Source organism: Grampus griseus (assembly GCF_964374135.1).
Source record: "Grampus griseus genome assembly, chromosome: 6".
Lineage (NCBI taxonomy): Eukaryota > Metazoa > Chordata > Mammalia > Artiodactyla > Delphinidae > Grampus > Grampus griseus.
This window is the reverse complement of record NC_139000.1, coordinates 80,688,547-80,704,996: the sequence shown is the minus strand read 5'-3', so window position 1 is coordinate 80,704,996 and position 16,450 is coordinate 80,688,547. Positions and strand designations below refer to the sequence as shown.

The 16,450-nt window shown below is 54.4% G+C and overlaps 2 protein-coding genes across 6 annotated transcripts; both read left to right on the top strand.

The window, feature by feature from the left end:
* Positions 1-2,815, top strand: SIGMAR1 (sigma non-opioid intracellular receptor 1). 3 transcript variants are annotated; one of them, XM_082656367.1, is made up of 4 exons: positions 1-374; positions 500-700; positions 834-926; positions 1,888-2,815. In XM_082656367.1, the coding sequence occupies exons 1-4, from the start codon at positions 38-40 to the stop codon at positions 2,145-2,147; spliced, it is 891 nt and encodes a 296-aa protein (XP_082512493.1). In that variant the 5' UTR covers positions 1-37; the 3' UTR covers positions 2,148-2,815. The 3 variants fall into 3 exon arrangements, with proteins under 3 accessions (XP_082512493.1, XP_082512492.1, XP_082512491.1); XM_082656366.1 differs by having other exon boundaries at positions 1,976-2,137; XM_082656365.1 differs by having other exon boundaries at positions 3-374; positions 1,758-2,119.
* A 6,911-nt stretch (positions 2,816-9,726) lies between these two features.
* Positions 9,727-16,033, top strand: ARID3C (AT-rich interaction domain 3C; the record flags this gene model as incomplete). 3 transcript variants are annotated; one of them, XM_082656800.1, is made up of 7 exons in its annotated part: positions 9,727-10,059; positions 11,895-11,967; positions 13,759-13,942; positions 14,092-14,381; positions 14,943-15,125; positions 15,358-15,447; positions 15,906-16,006. In XM_082656800.1, 7 exons carry the CDS (start codon positions 9,742-9,744, stop codon positions 16,004-16,006), a joined length of 1,239 nt encoding a protein of 412 aa, XP_082512926.1. The 3 variants fall into 3 exon arrangements, with proteins under 3 accessions (XP_082512926.1, XP_082512924.1, XP_082512925.1); XM_082656798.1 differs by lacking the exon at positions 15,358-15,447 and having other exon boundaries at positions 9,742-10,059; positions 15,906-16,033; XM_082656799.1 differs by lacking the exon at positions 14,943-15,125 and having other exon boundaries at positions 9,742-10,059.
* Positions 16,034-16,450: the final 417 nt, after the last annotated feature.

Below are 16,450 nucleotides of genomic sequence, written 5' to 3'. Positions count from 1 at the left end.
GCCCCGCCCTTCGGCGCACCCGGCTCCCCGAGAGATAATGGTTCGACCCGAGAGGCGGTGCCCCGGTGCCCTGGCAGTTCCGATTGGCCAGGGCGAGCCGTACCACGGCGGTGGCGGGGGAACGGGTCGTAGACGGCGCGCCAAGAGACACGGAGGCAGTGAGGGTCACAGCCTTAGGCCCCCACCTCTCTCTGCGCTGCGCTGGGCCAGGCCGCCCTCTGGGATGCAGTGGGCCGTGGGCCGGCGGTGGGCGTGGGCCGCGCTGCTCCTGGCGGCCGCGGCTGTGCTGGCCCAGGTGGTCTGGCACTGGCTGGGCACTCAGAGCTTCGTCTTCCAGCATGAAGAGATCGCGCAGCTGGCTCGGCAGTACGCCGGTGAGGCGGCGGGTGGAGGGCAGGGGGCTGGGGAGGGCCGGGCGTAGCTGGAGGTTCCGGGGGCACCGTTCCCCAGTTCGTGACCGATGCTGGCCCTGACTTGGTTGTTCCTCTGCCCCCGCCAGGGCTGGACCACGAGCTGGCCTTCTCTCGGCTGATCGTGGAGCTGCGGCGCCTGCACCCAGGCCACGTGCTGCCCGACGAGGAGCTGCAGTGGGTGTTCGTGAACGCGGGAGGCTGGATGGGCGCCATGTGCCTTCTGCACGCCTCCCTGTCCGAGTACGTGCTGCTCTTCGGCACCGCCCTGGGCTCTAGCGGCCACTCGGGTCAGTGCTGGCGGCGGGCCGGACTGGGAGGCTGGGGCTGTACAAGGGCCCATGCCCTCCTTCCTGATGTTCGGCCAGGCCATCGAGTGGAGCGGATACCCTGATATTCAGTGTCCATTTGATTGTCTCTCAGGGCGCTATTGGGCTGAGATCTCGGATACCATCATCTCTGGCACCTTCCACCAGTGGAGAGAGGGCACTACCAAAAGCGAGGTCTTCTACCCAGGTGGGTAAGGTGGCTCTGTTAGAGAGGTGGGTCTCTTCATTCTTGGGTGTCTATAGTTGGAGGAAAGAGCCATGGCATGGAAAAGGGGTGCGTTGAAGGGCCCTCGTCCTAGTTCCTTTGCCCTCTAGTTAAGCCCCAGGTGGTTGGTTGAGGCAGGGTTCAGGGTCTCTGTTGCCTTCCTCTGTCAAATGGAAACAAAACATAACAGCTCCCTGTTAACCACGTCTGATTTTAATGATCCAGTATTCCAGCAGTTGTTGGGGAGATCAGAAATGCTCTCATGTCCCCAAAGACAAGGCAGACAGTTGTCTTCCCTCTTCCGTATAATGAAACATTTGGACTTATAAGTAAGTTTGAGGTTGAATATTACAAGCATATTACAAGTTACGACAAGCATATTACAAGTTACGAATATACAAGCATATTACAAGTTACGACATTGTCACTGAACAGGTACATTTCTCAGAAAGCCTGGCAGGTCTTATATTCACCTCTCCCTATCTAACAGGCCCAAGTTTAGCTAAACTTCTGCTTGACATGAGTTAGGCTTGGGAATGCAGACCTCCATGACTCCCAAACAATGGTGCAGGGCCAGGTGAAGCTTCCCCCAAGAGAGGACATGAGCCAGGTGATGCCACACAGGAAAGTTTAAGAGTGGCCACCTTAGCCTCGTACCCTTGCAGATGGGCAGCCAGGCCAGTGAGGTAAGGCTTTTCCTTTCCTGAAGCTCCCTCTCCATTCCCTACCCCTAGAGAGCCCACAGGCTAGGGAGGTGGTGGCAATGAGAGGGCAGGGCCAGGCTCTTCATGTGGGTGTTCCCTGTCCCCCCAGGGGAGACAGTGGTGCACGGGCCTGGTGAGGCAACGGCTGTGGAGTGGGGGCCAAACACATGGATGGTGGAGTACGGCCGGGGTGTCATCCCATCTACCCTGGCCTTCGCGCTGGCTGACACAATCTTCAGCACCCAGGACTTCCTCACCCTCTTCTATACTCTTCAAGCCTATGCCCGGGGCCTCCGGCTTGAACTCACCACCTACCTCTTTGGCCAGGACGCCTGACCAGCCAGGCCTGAAGGAGGACCTGTGGATGGACAGGAGCGGGCAGGCCTGCACACATCCACTTGCTGGAGCCCACGTGAAAAGACATGGACATACTCACAACATGCAGATACTGAGTTCCTGGTGTATGAGCAGGGACACACATGCATACAACCAAACATAGTCATGGGAACACATGGGACACACATTCAGATACTGAATCCTGTGTGTACGGCAGCATTACGCATTCACACCCATGCAGAGAGGGACCCCCACGTATACCAAAGGGGCCAGTCATGTTCGAGCACATATCCCACAAGCTCGACTCACTAACTCAGGCCTTTCCAGAGCTTCTCTGCCCCTAGTCAGGCTCTGGAGTTAGGGATGGGGGTGGCTATTACAAACTGCCTGGGTCTGACCCTTCAACCCAGCAGCCATTGGGGGGGATGAGGGAGAAGAGGAGCTGCCTGTGGAGGCTCCCTTCACCTGCAGCTGTGATGCCCTTCCCCTTCATCTCCTTGTCCTCACCATATGCCTTACCCCATTCTGTTCCCCTGCTATGCAAGTACCCTCATGGCCTGTCCCCACCCTCGCAACCAAGTTAGCTGGAGAACCAGAAGAATGTGGCAAATGCTGAGGTTATACCTCCCTCCAGGGTATAATGGGGAGGCTGGCCTCAGCTGAGGGCCCAGTGCTGGGGTGAGGACCTAGACAGGTGGGCCCAGGTCCAAGGGGTTGCCGCTGGCCTAGAGAAAGCCTTTTCTGCACGCACACACACAGACACTTACTACAGCTTCCAGACACTGCCTTTGCTGCATTCTCTGTCCATCTATCTGTGTCTGTCAATAAAGACCTGTTGAACAGTTTCATTTCTTTTCGTGTCTGAGCAGCAGGAGGACCTCTAACTCCTGGGGGCCTCAGGAAGGCCTCTCCCTTGTGTGATTCAGTTTATGACAGCAGCTTTTTACTGTATACTTTAGTGTTCCCAGGAATCACCTGGCAGGCTTGTTGACTCTACAGATTATTGTGCCCAATCCCCAGAGATCAGTTCTGGGTTGAGGCCTTGAGATCTGCATGTTTAATAAGATTCTCTCCACCAAGTTTGAATGCCACAATTTCAGGAATTCATGGCTGGGTGAGGTGGTGTGTGTCTTGCTCTTGGTCTCCTCTCTGCCAGTGCTGTTCTGGGCACAGTCCCGGGACTCCTGCCCTGGATGACCACGGGGTGGCAGTGTGCAGCCACTTTTGGGCTGAAAGGCATAGTCACTCTCCAACTCCTTTTTTCTAGGTTTCCAGGGTATCATGTCCACGTCCACCCAGAGCAGTTCTTTCTCTCCAGTCTGCCTTTTCCAGGACCCCCCACTTCTGTGGAGGCTCCCGGGGCTGGGGAGCAGGCACACTATCTGGTGGTGTCTAAGGTAGTGGGGGGCTGGGGCTAGGATGAGGCCAGAGAGGTGCCTGAAGTACACACTCCCAAGGGTCCTGCACTTGCCTCACCCTCCTCCTGGCCCTGTTCTGAAGATGAGCAAGGCCCAGGCCTCTCACTTCTTAGGATTCTGTTATATTAAAAATGGAAGGAACATGATTATAAAAAAATGTACATTCTAAAAATTTGATATTCTAATGAGTAAAAATATAAAAGACTACATGTATAACCATCTGGAAGCAACATCAAAAGTCTAAATATGTGGCTCAGAATGAATGTGAGGCCCAGGCAAGGTGGCCATCCTGACACCTTACCACCACCACAGTGTTGGCCATGACAGGTCCTGTCTGGGGCCTCTCCGTTTGATCACAGGTTGCAAAGCCAAGCCTCAGGATTTCTCCCACCCTGTAACCCAGCTTTGCCTCTAGGCTTAGAGCCCCCACCTGTTACGGATGCCTCAGCTCCCTTTGTCATCCCTACCTTTCACATAGGACTAGGCTCCCAGGCCCCTCCCCATCTCTGTTGCTAAGTCCAGTGTTTATTTCTTCTCACTTTCATTTGACACAGTTACTCTTAAAAGACTCCTGTGGCTTACAGGACACTACTCTCTTCCTTCATTGCCTCCTTTGCTAGATCTGGCTCATTTCCTCAACCTCTCACTTCCCAGGTTTACACTGCTCTGAGGTGATCTCAACCATTTCATGACTTTAAATACCATCTAGGGAATTCCCTGGAGGTCCAATGGTTAGGACTGGATGCTTCCACTGCTGGGGCCCAGGTTCAATCCCTGGCCAGGGAACTAAGATCCCCACGGTGTGGCCATAAATAAATAGATAAATACCATCTATATGTCTATATACTAGTCTTACTGAGATACAATTGACATGTAAAATTTTATTAGTTTAAGGTATACAACATAATGATTTCATATATGTCTATATTGTGAAATGATTACCACAATAAGTTTAGTTAACATCCATCACCTCACATAGTTACAAAGCTTTTTCCTGTGATGAGCACTTTCAAGACCTGCTCTCTTAGCAACTTTCAGATATACGATATAGTATTGTTGACTATAGTCATTATGCTGTACGTTACATCCCCAGGACTTATTTATCTTAAAACTGGAAGTTTACCTTTTGACCACCTTCACCCATTTTCCCCCTGGCCCTGCCTCACCCCTGGCCTCTGGCAACCACCAATCTGTTCTCTGTTTCTGTGACTTGAGTCTTTTTGTTTGTTTGTTTTTATTTTTATTATTATTATTTTGTGTGTATGTGTGGTACACGGGCCTCTCACTGTTGTGGCCTCTCCCGTCGAGGAGCGCAGGCTCAGCGGCCATGGCTCACGGGCCCAGCCGCTCCGCGGCATATGGGATCCTCTCGGACCAGGGCACGAACCTGTGTCCCCTGCATCGGCAGGCGGACTCTCAACCACTGCGCCACCAGGGAAGCCCTGTTTGTTTGTTTTTAGATTCCACATATAAGTGAGAACATACAGCAGTTGTCTTTATCTGATTATTTCACTTAGCATAATGCCCTCAAGGATGAATGAATAAAGAAAATGTGGTATATATCTACAATGGAATATTATTCGGCCATGAAAAAGAAGGAAACCCTGCTATTTGCAACAACATGTTTCGATCTTGAGGACCATCTATGTATCTTATGCCTAATATTTTGTCTCAGTCTAAACCTCCTCTGAGCTCGATTCAGATATCTGACCACTTTCATCTCCACTTGACATCTCCACTTGGTCATCTAATTGGCATCTCAAACTTAAAGTGTTCAATGCGAACTGATTTCTCTCCCAATCCTGCACCTCCTGTAGTCTTTACTGCCTCAGTTAAGGGTACCTCCATTTACCCAGCTGCCTAGGCCAAAACACCTTGGAGTCATCTTGGATACCTCCCATTCTGTCACATTCTACATTCAAGACATCAACAGATCGTGTCTGGTTTATCTTCAAAGCATATTCAGAATCTAACCACTTCTTGCCACCCCCACTGCTATCACCCTGGTCCAAGCCAGCATCATCTCTTGCCTGGATTACTGCAAAGGCCTCCTAATTGAGCCTCATGCTTGCATCCCTTGTGGAGGGTTCTCCACACAACAGCCAGAGTCAGACTTTCAGTCTTTGCTCAGACATTTGCAATGCTTCCCATCTCATTCAGGCCTTTCACTGCCTCCAAGAACCTGCTCCAAGGTCTATGTTACCTCTGACCAAACATCCAACCGTTCACCTTGGCCATTGTGTTCTAGCCCAGTGGCCTCTTTGCTTTTCTTCTGACACATCACACTTCCACCTCAGGATATTTGCACCTGCTGTTCTCCTGACTGCATGGCTCTTCCTCCCCTCCTTCAGTTTCTGCTCAGCGAGTCCTTCCCTTAACATTTGGGTAATATCAGCCCTTCTGTGTTGGTTTTAAAATACCTCCAGGGGACATCCCTGGTGGCGCAGTGGTTAAGACTCCAAGCTCCCAATGCAGGGGGCCCAGGTTCGATGCCTGGTCAGGGAACTAGATCCCACATGCATGCTTCAACTAAGAGTTCACATGCCGCAACTAAGGAGCCAGCGAGCCGCAACTAAGGAGCCCACCTGCTGCAACTAAGACCCAGCACAACCAAATAAATAAATAAATAAAATGAAATACCTCCATACAATTTTTGATACTGTTCCTTTTAAGAAGTGAAGCCTAATTCCGTTCCCCTTGAGTGCAGGCTGGACTTAGTTATGTACTTTTAACAATATATGGCAGAAGTGACGGTGTGAGACTTCTAAAACTAGGCCATAAAAAGCACTCTTCCCTCTTTAGTCACTCTCTCCGGGGGAAACCAACTGCCATGTTGGGAGGACACTCTGGTATGAGGTCCTCTCCCATGGAGAGGCCCACCTAGGGAGAACAGCCTCCTGCCAACAGAGCATGTGAGCAAAGTGGATCTTCCAGTCCCAGTCAAATCTTCAGATGACTGCAGCCCTAGCCAACATGTTTATTACAACCTCATGAAAGACACCACCACTCAGCTAAGCCACTCTCGAATTCCCTATCCACAGAATTGTGAAAACATAGATGTTTTTTCAAGCTTCTAAGTTTGAGTGTAATTTGTTGCACAGCAATAGGTAACTAATGGCACCCTTCCCTTTCTATTCCCCCCAACCCAGATTTATTTTTCTACATTTTACTTACCACCATGTGACACAATATACATTTCCCCCACTGGAATTATGCCATTATAATAAGGACTTTGTTTTATTTACTCCTGTGTCCAACAGTGCCTTGCATAAAGTAAGTGCTCAGTAAGTATGTGTTGGATTAATGGATGTCTAGGTCAGTCTGTCTGTCTCTGTGAGGTATAGGATCAGAGGGGGCTGTGTGTGGGTTTGAGACAGCCTTTCCTCTTCACAGATGGAGAGAGAGAGAAACCAGGTTCCAGTCAGGTTATTCCTTCCCCTTTGCCCTCCCCAGTTGTACCCTCCTGGCTCAGACCCCAAAGGTGAATTTACTATGCTTGATTGATTCTTTTCTTTTGGGAGTAGCGTCCAAGTCCCTTGCCCCTCTCCACCCCCTCCAAAGCAATCTCCAAACCCTCAACTGGAATGTCCCCAAGCCAGTTCCTACCTTTCCAACAGGAATCTTACCTTCATCTCTCTCCAGGCACTTTCTCTCTTCTGAGCAGCTAGGGAAGCTGGGTGGGGGGCGCAGTGGGGAGGCAAGCTGAGCACAGGAGTTGCCTTGGAGAGGGATGGCAGCGGAGGAGGCTGGACTCTGCCCCAGGAGAACTTATACCACGCCAAGCTATGGGGGCAGGGGCATTGGATCTGAAGGTGGTTGGATCACCAATGCCTCTTGATGGAAGAGGGATCTGACTGGCTGTCAGACCTGAAATCTGAGCGGGTGGGCACTGGAGTGTGAGCAGGACTGAGCCTCAGTGTGGCTGGCCAGAGATGGGCCACAGAGAATGTGGACTTAGTGCCACAGTGGGAGCTGGGCTGGGGACAAGGGTGGAGGCTGGAGACAGAACAGGGGGCTGTCACCCACCACAAGATCCTGGTGAGAAGAGCTGGTGGTCCAGACCAGGGCAAGCTGGGTCTGAGAGGAGCAGACTCATTGGGAGAGGGTTGGGGAGGAGGCAAAAGTTACCTCTGAATTTCTGCCCCCTAGAGGAATCTTGGCCCTGAGACCAGTGTGCCTCACTGGGTATGAATGAGGTCAGGTGGTGCTCCCTGGTGCTGAGTTTGATACAGCAGAGTTTCACACCTATGCCAGGTATCACTCCTACAGAGGCGTGTTGTTCACTCACACACTTGGCATCACCTCCCGGTGACTCTCAATGCTTTTAGTAGGTCGATTCCCTTCCGCACAGGAAGAAACTGGGGAACGGATGAGGGTGCTTAAGAGGAGTGGGGTCCAGGGCTGCTGAGGAACAGCATCTCAGCATCTGGAGGATAACTGGGAGTAGGGTGGGCCTGGAGCAGTTGGCTAAAGGTGTCTGGAGCTAGAGATTGGGGAGTCATGCAAACATGGGTGGAGGATGTATGTGAAGATGGGCAAAATGCTGATCACTATTGAAATTCTGAGGATTGCCAGAGGTTCATTATATTATTCACTCTTCTTGGGTATATGTTTGAAAATTTCCATAATAGAACGTCAAATGAGCTAAAAGCCGTGTGGCTTTGTACCTGCAGGTGGTATGTGTGCCCTGCTGCTGGTGTGGAATGAGCTCAGAGACCTCTGAGTGTGTGGGTGCAGAAGTGAGTTCACCACCATGTGCGCGTATTGTGCAAACTGCAGCGTGCGTGCAGTTGGGGACAGCACCTGGGCAGGGCAGGGGAGAAGCTTCTGTTCTCATCCCAGTCTCATCCCAGCACCCCACAGAGTGAGTCCCCTCAGATCACAGCCTGTCCAGGCCTTTGGCGCTGTAGTATTTATGTAACCAAGTATGTGAGATAGGGCGGCTGTGTACCTTGAACTTGTGACAGGGTGTGTTGGTGTGTGAACACGAATGTTTGTATGTGGATGCCGGGCACTGAGTAAGGGTGTGGGGACCCCCCCTCCCCCGACTTGTGAGGCTGGGAGGGGCCCTGCTCCGGAGTTCGGTGGTGGTGGACTCCTCACTCTCCTTTGCACGATTCCCAGCAGCACTCCAGCGCCCTCTCCCCCCCACCCCCGAATCTGGCTGTATGGAGGGTGGGAGACACCTGTTGGGGGGCTGGAAGCGTCAGAGCCCACCGGGGCCTCTTCCGCTGCGCCCCCGCCCGCCCTGCCCCTCGCGGGTCCCACCCCCGCGGCCGCAGCCGGCAGAGCAGCAAGTGAGCGCCCCGCGGCCAGAGGAGCGCGCGACTGCAGGAGCGCACGGCAGGGGCCCCGCACAGGGAACCGAGCTGAGACAGCGGCCGCCCGACAGGCGGGCTGAGAGGAGGGAGCGCCGTGGAGACGCCGGGGGCAGCGGGCCGCGCCAGGCTGGTGAGTGTGGCCGCGGGGAGCCAGAGAGCGGGCGTGGAGACGCTGCTGTCCCCGTCCCGGGCTCTACCCCCGGCATCCTCTGTTCCCTCTCCTCCTCGGTTCTAGTCCTCTGCGTCTCTGCCCCGTCTCTCCGTCTGTTTTCCCTGTCTCTCTCCCTCTCTATTTACTGTCTTGCCCGGTCTCTATTTCTAATCTCTTTCTTCTGTCTCTGTCTCCTGCTGCGTCGGTCTTTGCCTGTTCTCTCTCAACCCCGGCCTCAGTATTTGTCTCCCTCTGCCTCTGTCTGTCAGTCTCCCTGGACTGCTTGTCACTCAGGTCTTTGATATTTATCTCTTGCTCCTCTATCTCTCTTACCTTCCCGGTCTCTCTACCGGATATCTCTATCAATCTCACCTCTCCCCGTCTCTGTTTCTCCATTCTTGTCTCTGTCTGATATTTCTGTCACCCTCCACCTTGGTCCCTCTCAGTCTCTTGTCTCTCGCCATCTCTCATTTCTATCCCCATATCTCCCTGTCATTGTCTCTCTCCCTCTCTGTTGGATCTCTCTCTCCTCCATCTCTCTCTGTTTCTTGGTCCCTGTCACCCTCTTTGATCTGCTCAGTCTCTACCTGTCCTCGGTCAACGTCTGTTTCTGTCTCTTTGGGTCTGGTCTCTGCCTCTCCTGCTCTTTTTACCTCTCTGTCCACCTCTGAGAAAGCTGTCTTTCTGTCTTTTTCCTTATGGCCCCCCTGCACTTCCCTGAATCCATAACCACCTCCCCTTGTGTTGGGGGCTTTGGGGGAGCGGGTGCAACACGCATAATTCTCTCCTCCACAGGCAGCCCTTTCCTCAGGGCAGCGCCTGGTGCCAGCCGGCCCACCAGTGGGGGGACTGCGCCTGGAAGCTGTAATGGAGGCCCTGCAGAGACAGCAGGCAGCCCGACTGGCCCAGGGGGTGGGGCCTTTGGCCCCTCCACGCCCACCACCACCACCGCCGCGGCCTTCCTTTCCTGGATCCCGGACCCTGCAGGCCCCTGACGGGGGCTTGGGGGAGGTTGGAGCTGAGGAAGAGGAGGATGCCCAAGAGGATGAGGAAGGAGAGGAAGCTGGCACAGAAGAGGAGGCAGCCGAGGAGAGCCACCCAGGGACCCGGGGCACCAGCTCACCTTCCAGCCAGCCCCCTGGACCTCATCCCCATGAGTGGACCTATGAGGAGCAGTTCAAGCAGGTAGGACCCTCTCAGTGTCAGGCCCTCCCCCTTCCTACTCTCTGGGCAAAAGCAGAGCAAGGTGATCAGTAGACCCCCACCCCCACCCCACTGCGCTCTGCAGGATGGAAAGACAGAGACATAGAGACCTGGAGAGAGACAGTGGGAAGACTGAAGGCTAGACGGGGACTGGGAGGGAGAGACAGACATACTGAGACATGGAAAGAAGTGCGTAGGCACACACCGTGAGGTGCAGGAGACGCCCAGAAGCATGGAGGCTGACAGACTGGAGGCTCTTGGTGAAGCTGGAAGGGAAAGTGGGAGGGGTGCAGGAGCCTTCAAGGATTCTGAGGGAGGGGGATCTGGGGATTCCAGTGCCAGCACTACCATACCTTCTCACACATCAAGTCACAAGGTCATATTCCAGTGACCAGTGGGGGTGTCCTGGGCTGTCTACTTCTGTCTTGGAAGTGGAATGGAGGTTGCCGCTCCTTTGGCAAGCTGATACCCACCTCATCTCTTCCTTGTCACATTCTCCCCACCCATGTCCTCTCCCTGGCCTGAGTTCTATGGGTGACAGTTCCCAGCCTGTGATGGCCACTACAGCCGCAGTGTGACTAAAGGGCTCCTGTACAGCTGGGAATGATAAGACCTTACTCACAGGGCCTTAATTTGAGGTTCTTCATCCCTGCGGAACCCATCTGGATGTTATTCGAAGGCACTACTCTAGGCTGTCATTAAGAAGATGTTATGCAGGGCTGAGATTCTAGGTGTGCTATTCTGGTGGTGTTACTCGTAGGGTGTTGGTTTTGGGTATTTTCCAGAAGTGTTCATCTATGCTTAGACTCTGTGGTGTTAGTGTAAAACTGATAGTGTTACTCGGGGCTCTGTTACCGTGGAGATGTGACTCTAGCGACTGTTTCTCCTGGGTGTAATTCTGGGGATTATTACTTGGAGACTGTGTGTGTTTTTTGTGGGTATCCATTTAAGACGTAGGGCTCAGTTCTTGTGGGAGTGTAGATCTAAAGGTGCATCTTTGGGGTTTGTTACTCATGGGTGTTTTTTTGCTCTGAGAGTTCTTATTGGCAGGTGGAGTGTTACCTATGGGTGTTATGCAGGGACTGTCACTCTGGGTAAAAGACTCTGTTACTTTAGGGATTGTCCCTCCTGGGGGGTATTTGAGAGCTGATACTGGAAGTAGAGCTCCAGGTGACTGAGAATAGGTGGGATAACCCCTGGACCTTTCAAGTCCTGACCCTACAGATCCTGGGTGGTTCAGGGCCATTGCCTCTGTGGGGCAGCTTCTGTAGTGCAGGAAGCTGTTCCTGGAAGATATGTGGGCTGAGGGGCCCAAGGTTTCCATCCAGGAGCTTTTCTGAGCATCCACCTTGCCTGAGGGATGGGTTAGAGGCATCTCTGCCCCTCATCCCCACCCCTGGCACACAAACATGTGAACAGCAAGAAGCCCTTGCAGGTATGAATGAGTGAACGAGTGGCTCAGATATATCTTCGGTTTCCTCAATGTGGAACACAGCGCCAGCCTGACTTCCTCCCAGGGGCTCTGGAAGGCAGGCTAAGCCTCCGTAGCTTTCTCTCTTCCCCTACTTCCCAGATGGGTGGTTTGAGCTGCCCAGGGCACCACTGGCCAGTAGAGGGGTCTCTGTGTATCAGGAAAAAAAGTGCCCACACCTGCCCCCAGGGGAGAGAACCCAATGCTCTCTCAGGAAGTCTACATTTCAGAACTTACTTACCCCTTCAGCTGGGGATCCTTAATCTGGGGGTTGGAGTCCAAAGGGTCCCGGGGTGGGGTGGGGGCTGGGTAGCAGAGCTGGAAAATGACCTCAGTTTTTCCCCAGCTGTACGAGCTCGATGCAGACCCCAAGAGGAAAGAATTTCTGGATGACCTGTTTAGCTTCATGCAGAAGAGGGGTGAGTGGGTTGATGTAAGGGAAGGACCCCCACTTACCAGGCTTGAGGAAGGGAAACCCCAGGGTTTAGTCCTCAGTTTGGGTCCTCTTTGCAGAGGCCTGGGCTTGGCAGCATGTATCCTTTGGGCCCTCAACAGTGTCTTTAACCTCTGACCCTGCCCCCCTTCTCCACCCAGGGATTAATTAGTGGCCAGCCCACTGGCAGGTTAATGAGTGTGGGATCAATTGGGAGGGTGGGAGGGGGAACTGGCAGGAGGCTGGCCTGGGGTGGGGGGGGGTTCCCAGAATTGGGGGAGTGGGATTGGAATGCCTTGGTCCTCTTCCAGCCTCGTCTCTCCTCAGTTTCCCCTTGCTTCAGGCAGGAAACACCCAAGGTGTTCTGCATCAGGAAGGACTGGAATTAGACTGAAGGGAGGACTTCTCAAGGGGTAGGCAGGGGCTGTGGAGGAGAAGGAATTCCTTTCCGGGAATCTCAGAGCCAGAAGTGAATGCAAGAAGGGTCCAGGAGGGGATCAGGCTGGGCGGCAGTCCATCACTTAGGCTTCTCCCCAGATTCATGGGTCGGAAGACTGACTCATTATCTCTCTCTACAAAGCTAATTAACTCACTCCACGAGTGCGGCCTGATAAGCTGCTAATTAACTGGCTTCACTGCCCCCCTCCCTTAGTGCAGCTGCTGGCCAAAGTCTCTCAGGCCCCCACCGCAGGCCCAGAACCCCTTTCGGGTCCCTTCCTAACCAGGAACCCTCCGTGGGGCTCCAGGTCCTTTGGCTCCCCAGAAAGGCCCGGTCATTCTGGTCCCAACGTCCCCTCCCTGCCCCTTCCTCCTGGTCTCCCCTCCACTGGGGGGTGGGGTAGGGTGGTCTCAGCAGATCCTAGCGCCCCCTTCCTCCCAGCTCTGCTTCCCTCAGGTCCCTGCCTTCCTCTGCTCCCTGTGCGGGGGGAGGGGATCCCGCGGGACCGATAATTTCCCCCCATTAATCAGGCCGCAGCTAATTGTTCGGGTCCAAAGGCGGCAGCGGAAGGGGACAGGATCGGTAAGGAATTAACTGGGGCCCATCGCTCAGCGCAGACAGGCCCCTTTGTCAGGACTGGCCGGCGGGGGCGGCGGGGACTGCGGAGTCGGCGAGCCGAGGCGGGGGTTGCTTCTTCTCCCATCCACCATCCTCCCGCCTCTGGCAGCCACCCCGGGCCGCTGCTTAGGGGAGTCTGGCTCTTCAGCACAGTCAGGAAGTCCTTCCTATGGTCTACCCCAGAGGCTGGCAAACTAAAGCCTGCGGGCCAAATCTAACAGCCCATGAGAAAAGAATGTTTTTCACATTTTTAAATAGTGAAAAAAATTAAAAGACGAATAACATTTCTGGACGTGTGAAATGCGAATTTCAGAGTTTGTAAATAAAGTTTTATTGGAACAGAGCCGCGTTCATTCCTTTAAATATCCTCTATAGCTGCTTTCAGGCTGCAGTTGCAGAGTGGATTAGTTCTGACAGACTGTTTGGCCTGCAAAGCCTAAAACATTTACCATCTATCTGGCCCTTTACAGAAGAAGTTTGCCAACCCCTGGTCTAGCCTCCCACCCTTCCTACTACAATGGAGGCCTTGGGGGCTCTGTGGGCTCTGCCTGCAATCCCACCTCCCCATCCCTCCCTGTTCCCCGCCTTTCTTGACGGTCCCGCCCTGTACCTGGGGCTCACCCAGGCAGGTCCAGGCAGCCGACTCCTCGAGTCCCTGAGGATGCCCGCAGACAGGGTCTCCGTCTTAGTGTCCTGACTTTCTGCCAACCCCCCGACCAGGGACGCCAGTGAACCGTGTGCCCATCATGGCGAAGCAGGTGCTGGACCTGTACGCGCTGTTTCGCCTGGTGACGGCCAAGGGCGGTCTGGTGGAAGTCATCAACCGCAAGGTGTGGCGGGAGGTAACGCGCGGCCTCAGCTTGCCCACCACCATCACGTCGGCCGCCTTCACTCTACGCACCCAGTGAGGCCAAGCGCGCGCGCGCGAGCGGTGGGAGCAAGGCGCGGGAGCGGGGGTGGGGCGCGGGGCGCGGAGGGCCCCGGGGGTTCGTGTCCGGGGGTGGGGCTTGATCAGCTGGGCCCAGCCTCCCACCCCACCCCGTCCGCCCTTAGGTACATGAAGTATCTGTACCCGTACGAGTGCGAGACGCGGGCGCTCAGCTCCCCGGGGGAGCTCCAGGCCGCCATCGACAGCAACCGGCGGGAAGGCCGTCGTCAAGCTTACACCAACGCCCCACTCTTCGGCTTGGCGGGGCAGTCCCCTTGGGGCACTCTTGGCCCCGCCTCGGGTTCCGGGCCCGCCCCTCCCGCGCCCACGCCCGGCCCCCGCACTGCTCGGGGCTCCGCCTCCGGCCTGCCGGCGCACGCCTGCGCGCAGCTGAGCCCGAGCCCCGTTAAGAAAGGTGTGAGGGGAGAGCGGCTGAACTTTGAGGGTCTCGGAGACCTAGGGGGAGGCTGAGATATAGGGAACATTAAAACGTGGAAACTCTGAGGTGTGGGAGCATCGAAGTATGGGGACAGTAAGGACTGACAGGGCACTGAGGTTTGGTGCATGCTTAGGTTTAGGGGTCCTGATGTTTGGGGTCAATGAAGCCTTGGGAGCTCTGGGTTATGGGTTACTGCGGTGTGGGCCTGAAGCTCAGGAAAAGGTACTTTATCCAGAGCAGCTTCATTCAACACCAGGGCTCCTATTTGCATGTGGTTTATGCCTCCTGTTTCTCCTGGCTTATTTAACAACCGAAAGCAAGGAAATCCCCCAAATTGTCTGGGACAAACCTAGTCAGATATATTGGCCTTCTGGGGCTCTCCAGCTTCAGAGCCTCTATTCGGAGACTGGAAGGGAGGGGAGATTGAACTTGGTGCTTGAGCTTGGATGACCTCCCTTGGTCCCAGGCCTGTGGGGAGAACCAGATGCAGAGACAGGGTTGGTTGGGTCAGGGGAGCTAAATGACCTGTTTTTTCAGAGGAGAGCAGAATTCCAACCCCTCGACTGGCACTGCCTGTGGGCCTAGCCTTTGGACCTGCACGTGAGAAGGTGGCACCAGAGGAGCCCCCAGAGAAGAGGGCTGTGCTGATGGGGCCCATGGACCCACCTCGACACGGCGCACCCCCCAGTTTCCTGCCCCGTGGCAAGGTTCCCTTGAGGGGTGAGGAGGGGCTTGTTGCTGAGAGGGCTTAGGGCCTGTACAATGAGGGAGGACAGACCCATCACCCCATAGGCATTGGAGGTGGGGCAGATAGATCCCTCAGTAGACAACTCTGTGATTACAGGTGTGGGGCGGAATTGGAATGGGGGCTCTCTATAGGGATGGAGGGGGGAGCTTGTAAGTCTGAAGTCTGATTCCCCAAAATGTGACTCCCCTGCCCCCTCCTGGACAGAAGAGCAGTTGGATGGGCCTCTCAATCTGGCAGGCAGTGGTATCAGCAGTATCAACATGGCCCTAGAGATCAACGGGGTGGTCTACACTGGTATGGGTACTGCAGGCTGTCTATACTGGCATGAGGTCAGGGGTATTTACACTGGCATGGGGATTTTAGACTTTTTCTACTAGCATGAGGTTCAGAGATATCCAAACTTGCATGGGTAACATGGGGTTCAGGGGATTGCTACACTGGCATGGATTAAAGGGGGTGTCTACATGGCATGGGATCCAAGGCATGACCTCTCTGGCATGAATACCATGGGATGTCTTGTCATGGGCCTATGTATCAGTGTAAATATTTCTTGTTTAGTTGTTGGAGGGTATCTGTATTGGCACAGGAGTCTCTAACTGACTCGAGGGGCTTTTCGTCATTGGTTACGGCAGGGCTCTGTGTGTGGTGTTCTAGCAATCAGGATACTGACTTTTTTTTTCCCTCTTCTGTTTCTTTGCCTCGCCTTTTTCTGCTTGTGTTTTCCCTCTACCATCTCCTCACCCCTTTGCCAGGCGTCCTCTTTGCCCGTTGCCAGCCCGTGCCAGCTTCCCAGGGCCCAGCCAACCCTGCACCCCCACCCCTGATGGGGCCCCCTTCCAGCGCCTCACCCTGAGAGCTCACACCTGAAATTGAGAGTCCCAACCCCATTGCTGAGGGGGGGAGGAGACACCCCTCCAACCCATTCTTCCAAGGTGCCCATTCTAGGACCTGGGAATGGCCACTCCCCCCCTCAACCATGCCATGTGGACTTGAAGCCAAAGAGATTTCTTCTGATGTTACATCTACCTCATTGCAAAAGGAGGGCATCTCCTCCCTGGCCAACTCCAGCAGCATCTACCAAAGAGTTCTTCCCCCGGTAACCCCCATCATCTCCTCATGTACTCCCTTGTGTCAATATCATCTCTAGGACTCCACCCCTTCAAGTCAGACCTGCTTCTCTTCAGGAGCCAGGTGAAGGGTTGAGTTGGGGTGTTGTGAAGATGTCCCTCAGGTCACATCTGCATAATAAAGCTGCGGTCCCTCCCTCTCCAGTGCCTCCTTTCCTTCTTGTTCGGGC

Coding starts and splice junctions, on each gene's coding strand:
- SIGMAR1 (XM_082656367.1), top strand. CDS start 38: ATGGTTCGACCCGAGAGGCGGTGCCCCGGTGCCCTGGCAGTTCCGATT. Junction 701..833: donor GGGCTCTAGCGGCCACTCGG/GTCAGTGCTGGC, acceptor ATTGTCTCTCAG/GGCGCTATTGGGCTGAGATC. Junction 927..1,887: donor AAGCGAGGTCTTCTACCCAG/GTGGGTAAGGTG, acceptor CACAATCTTCAG/CACCCAGGACTTCCTCACCC.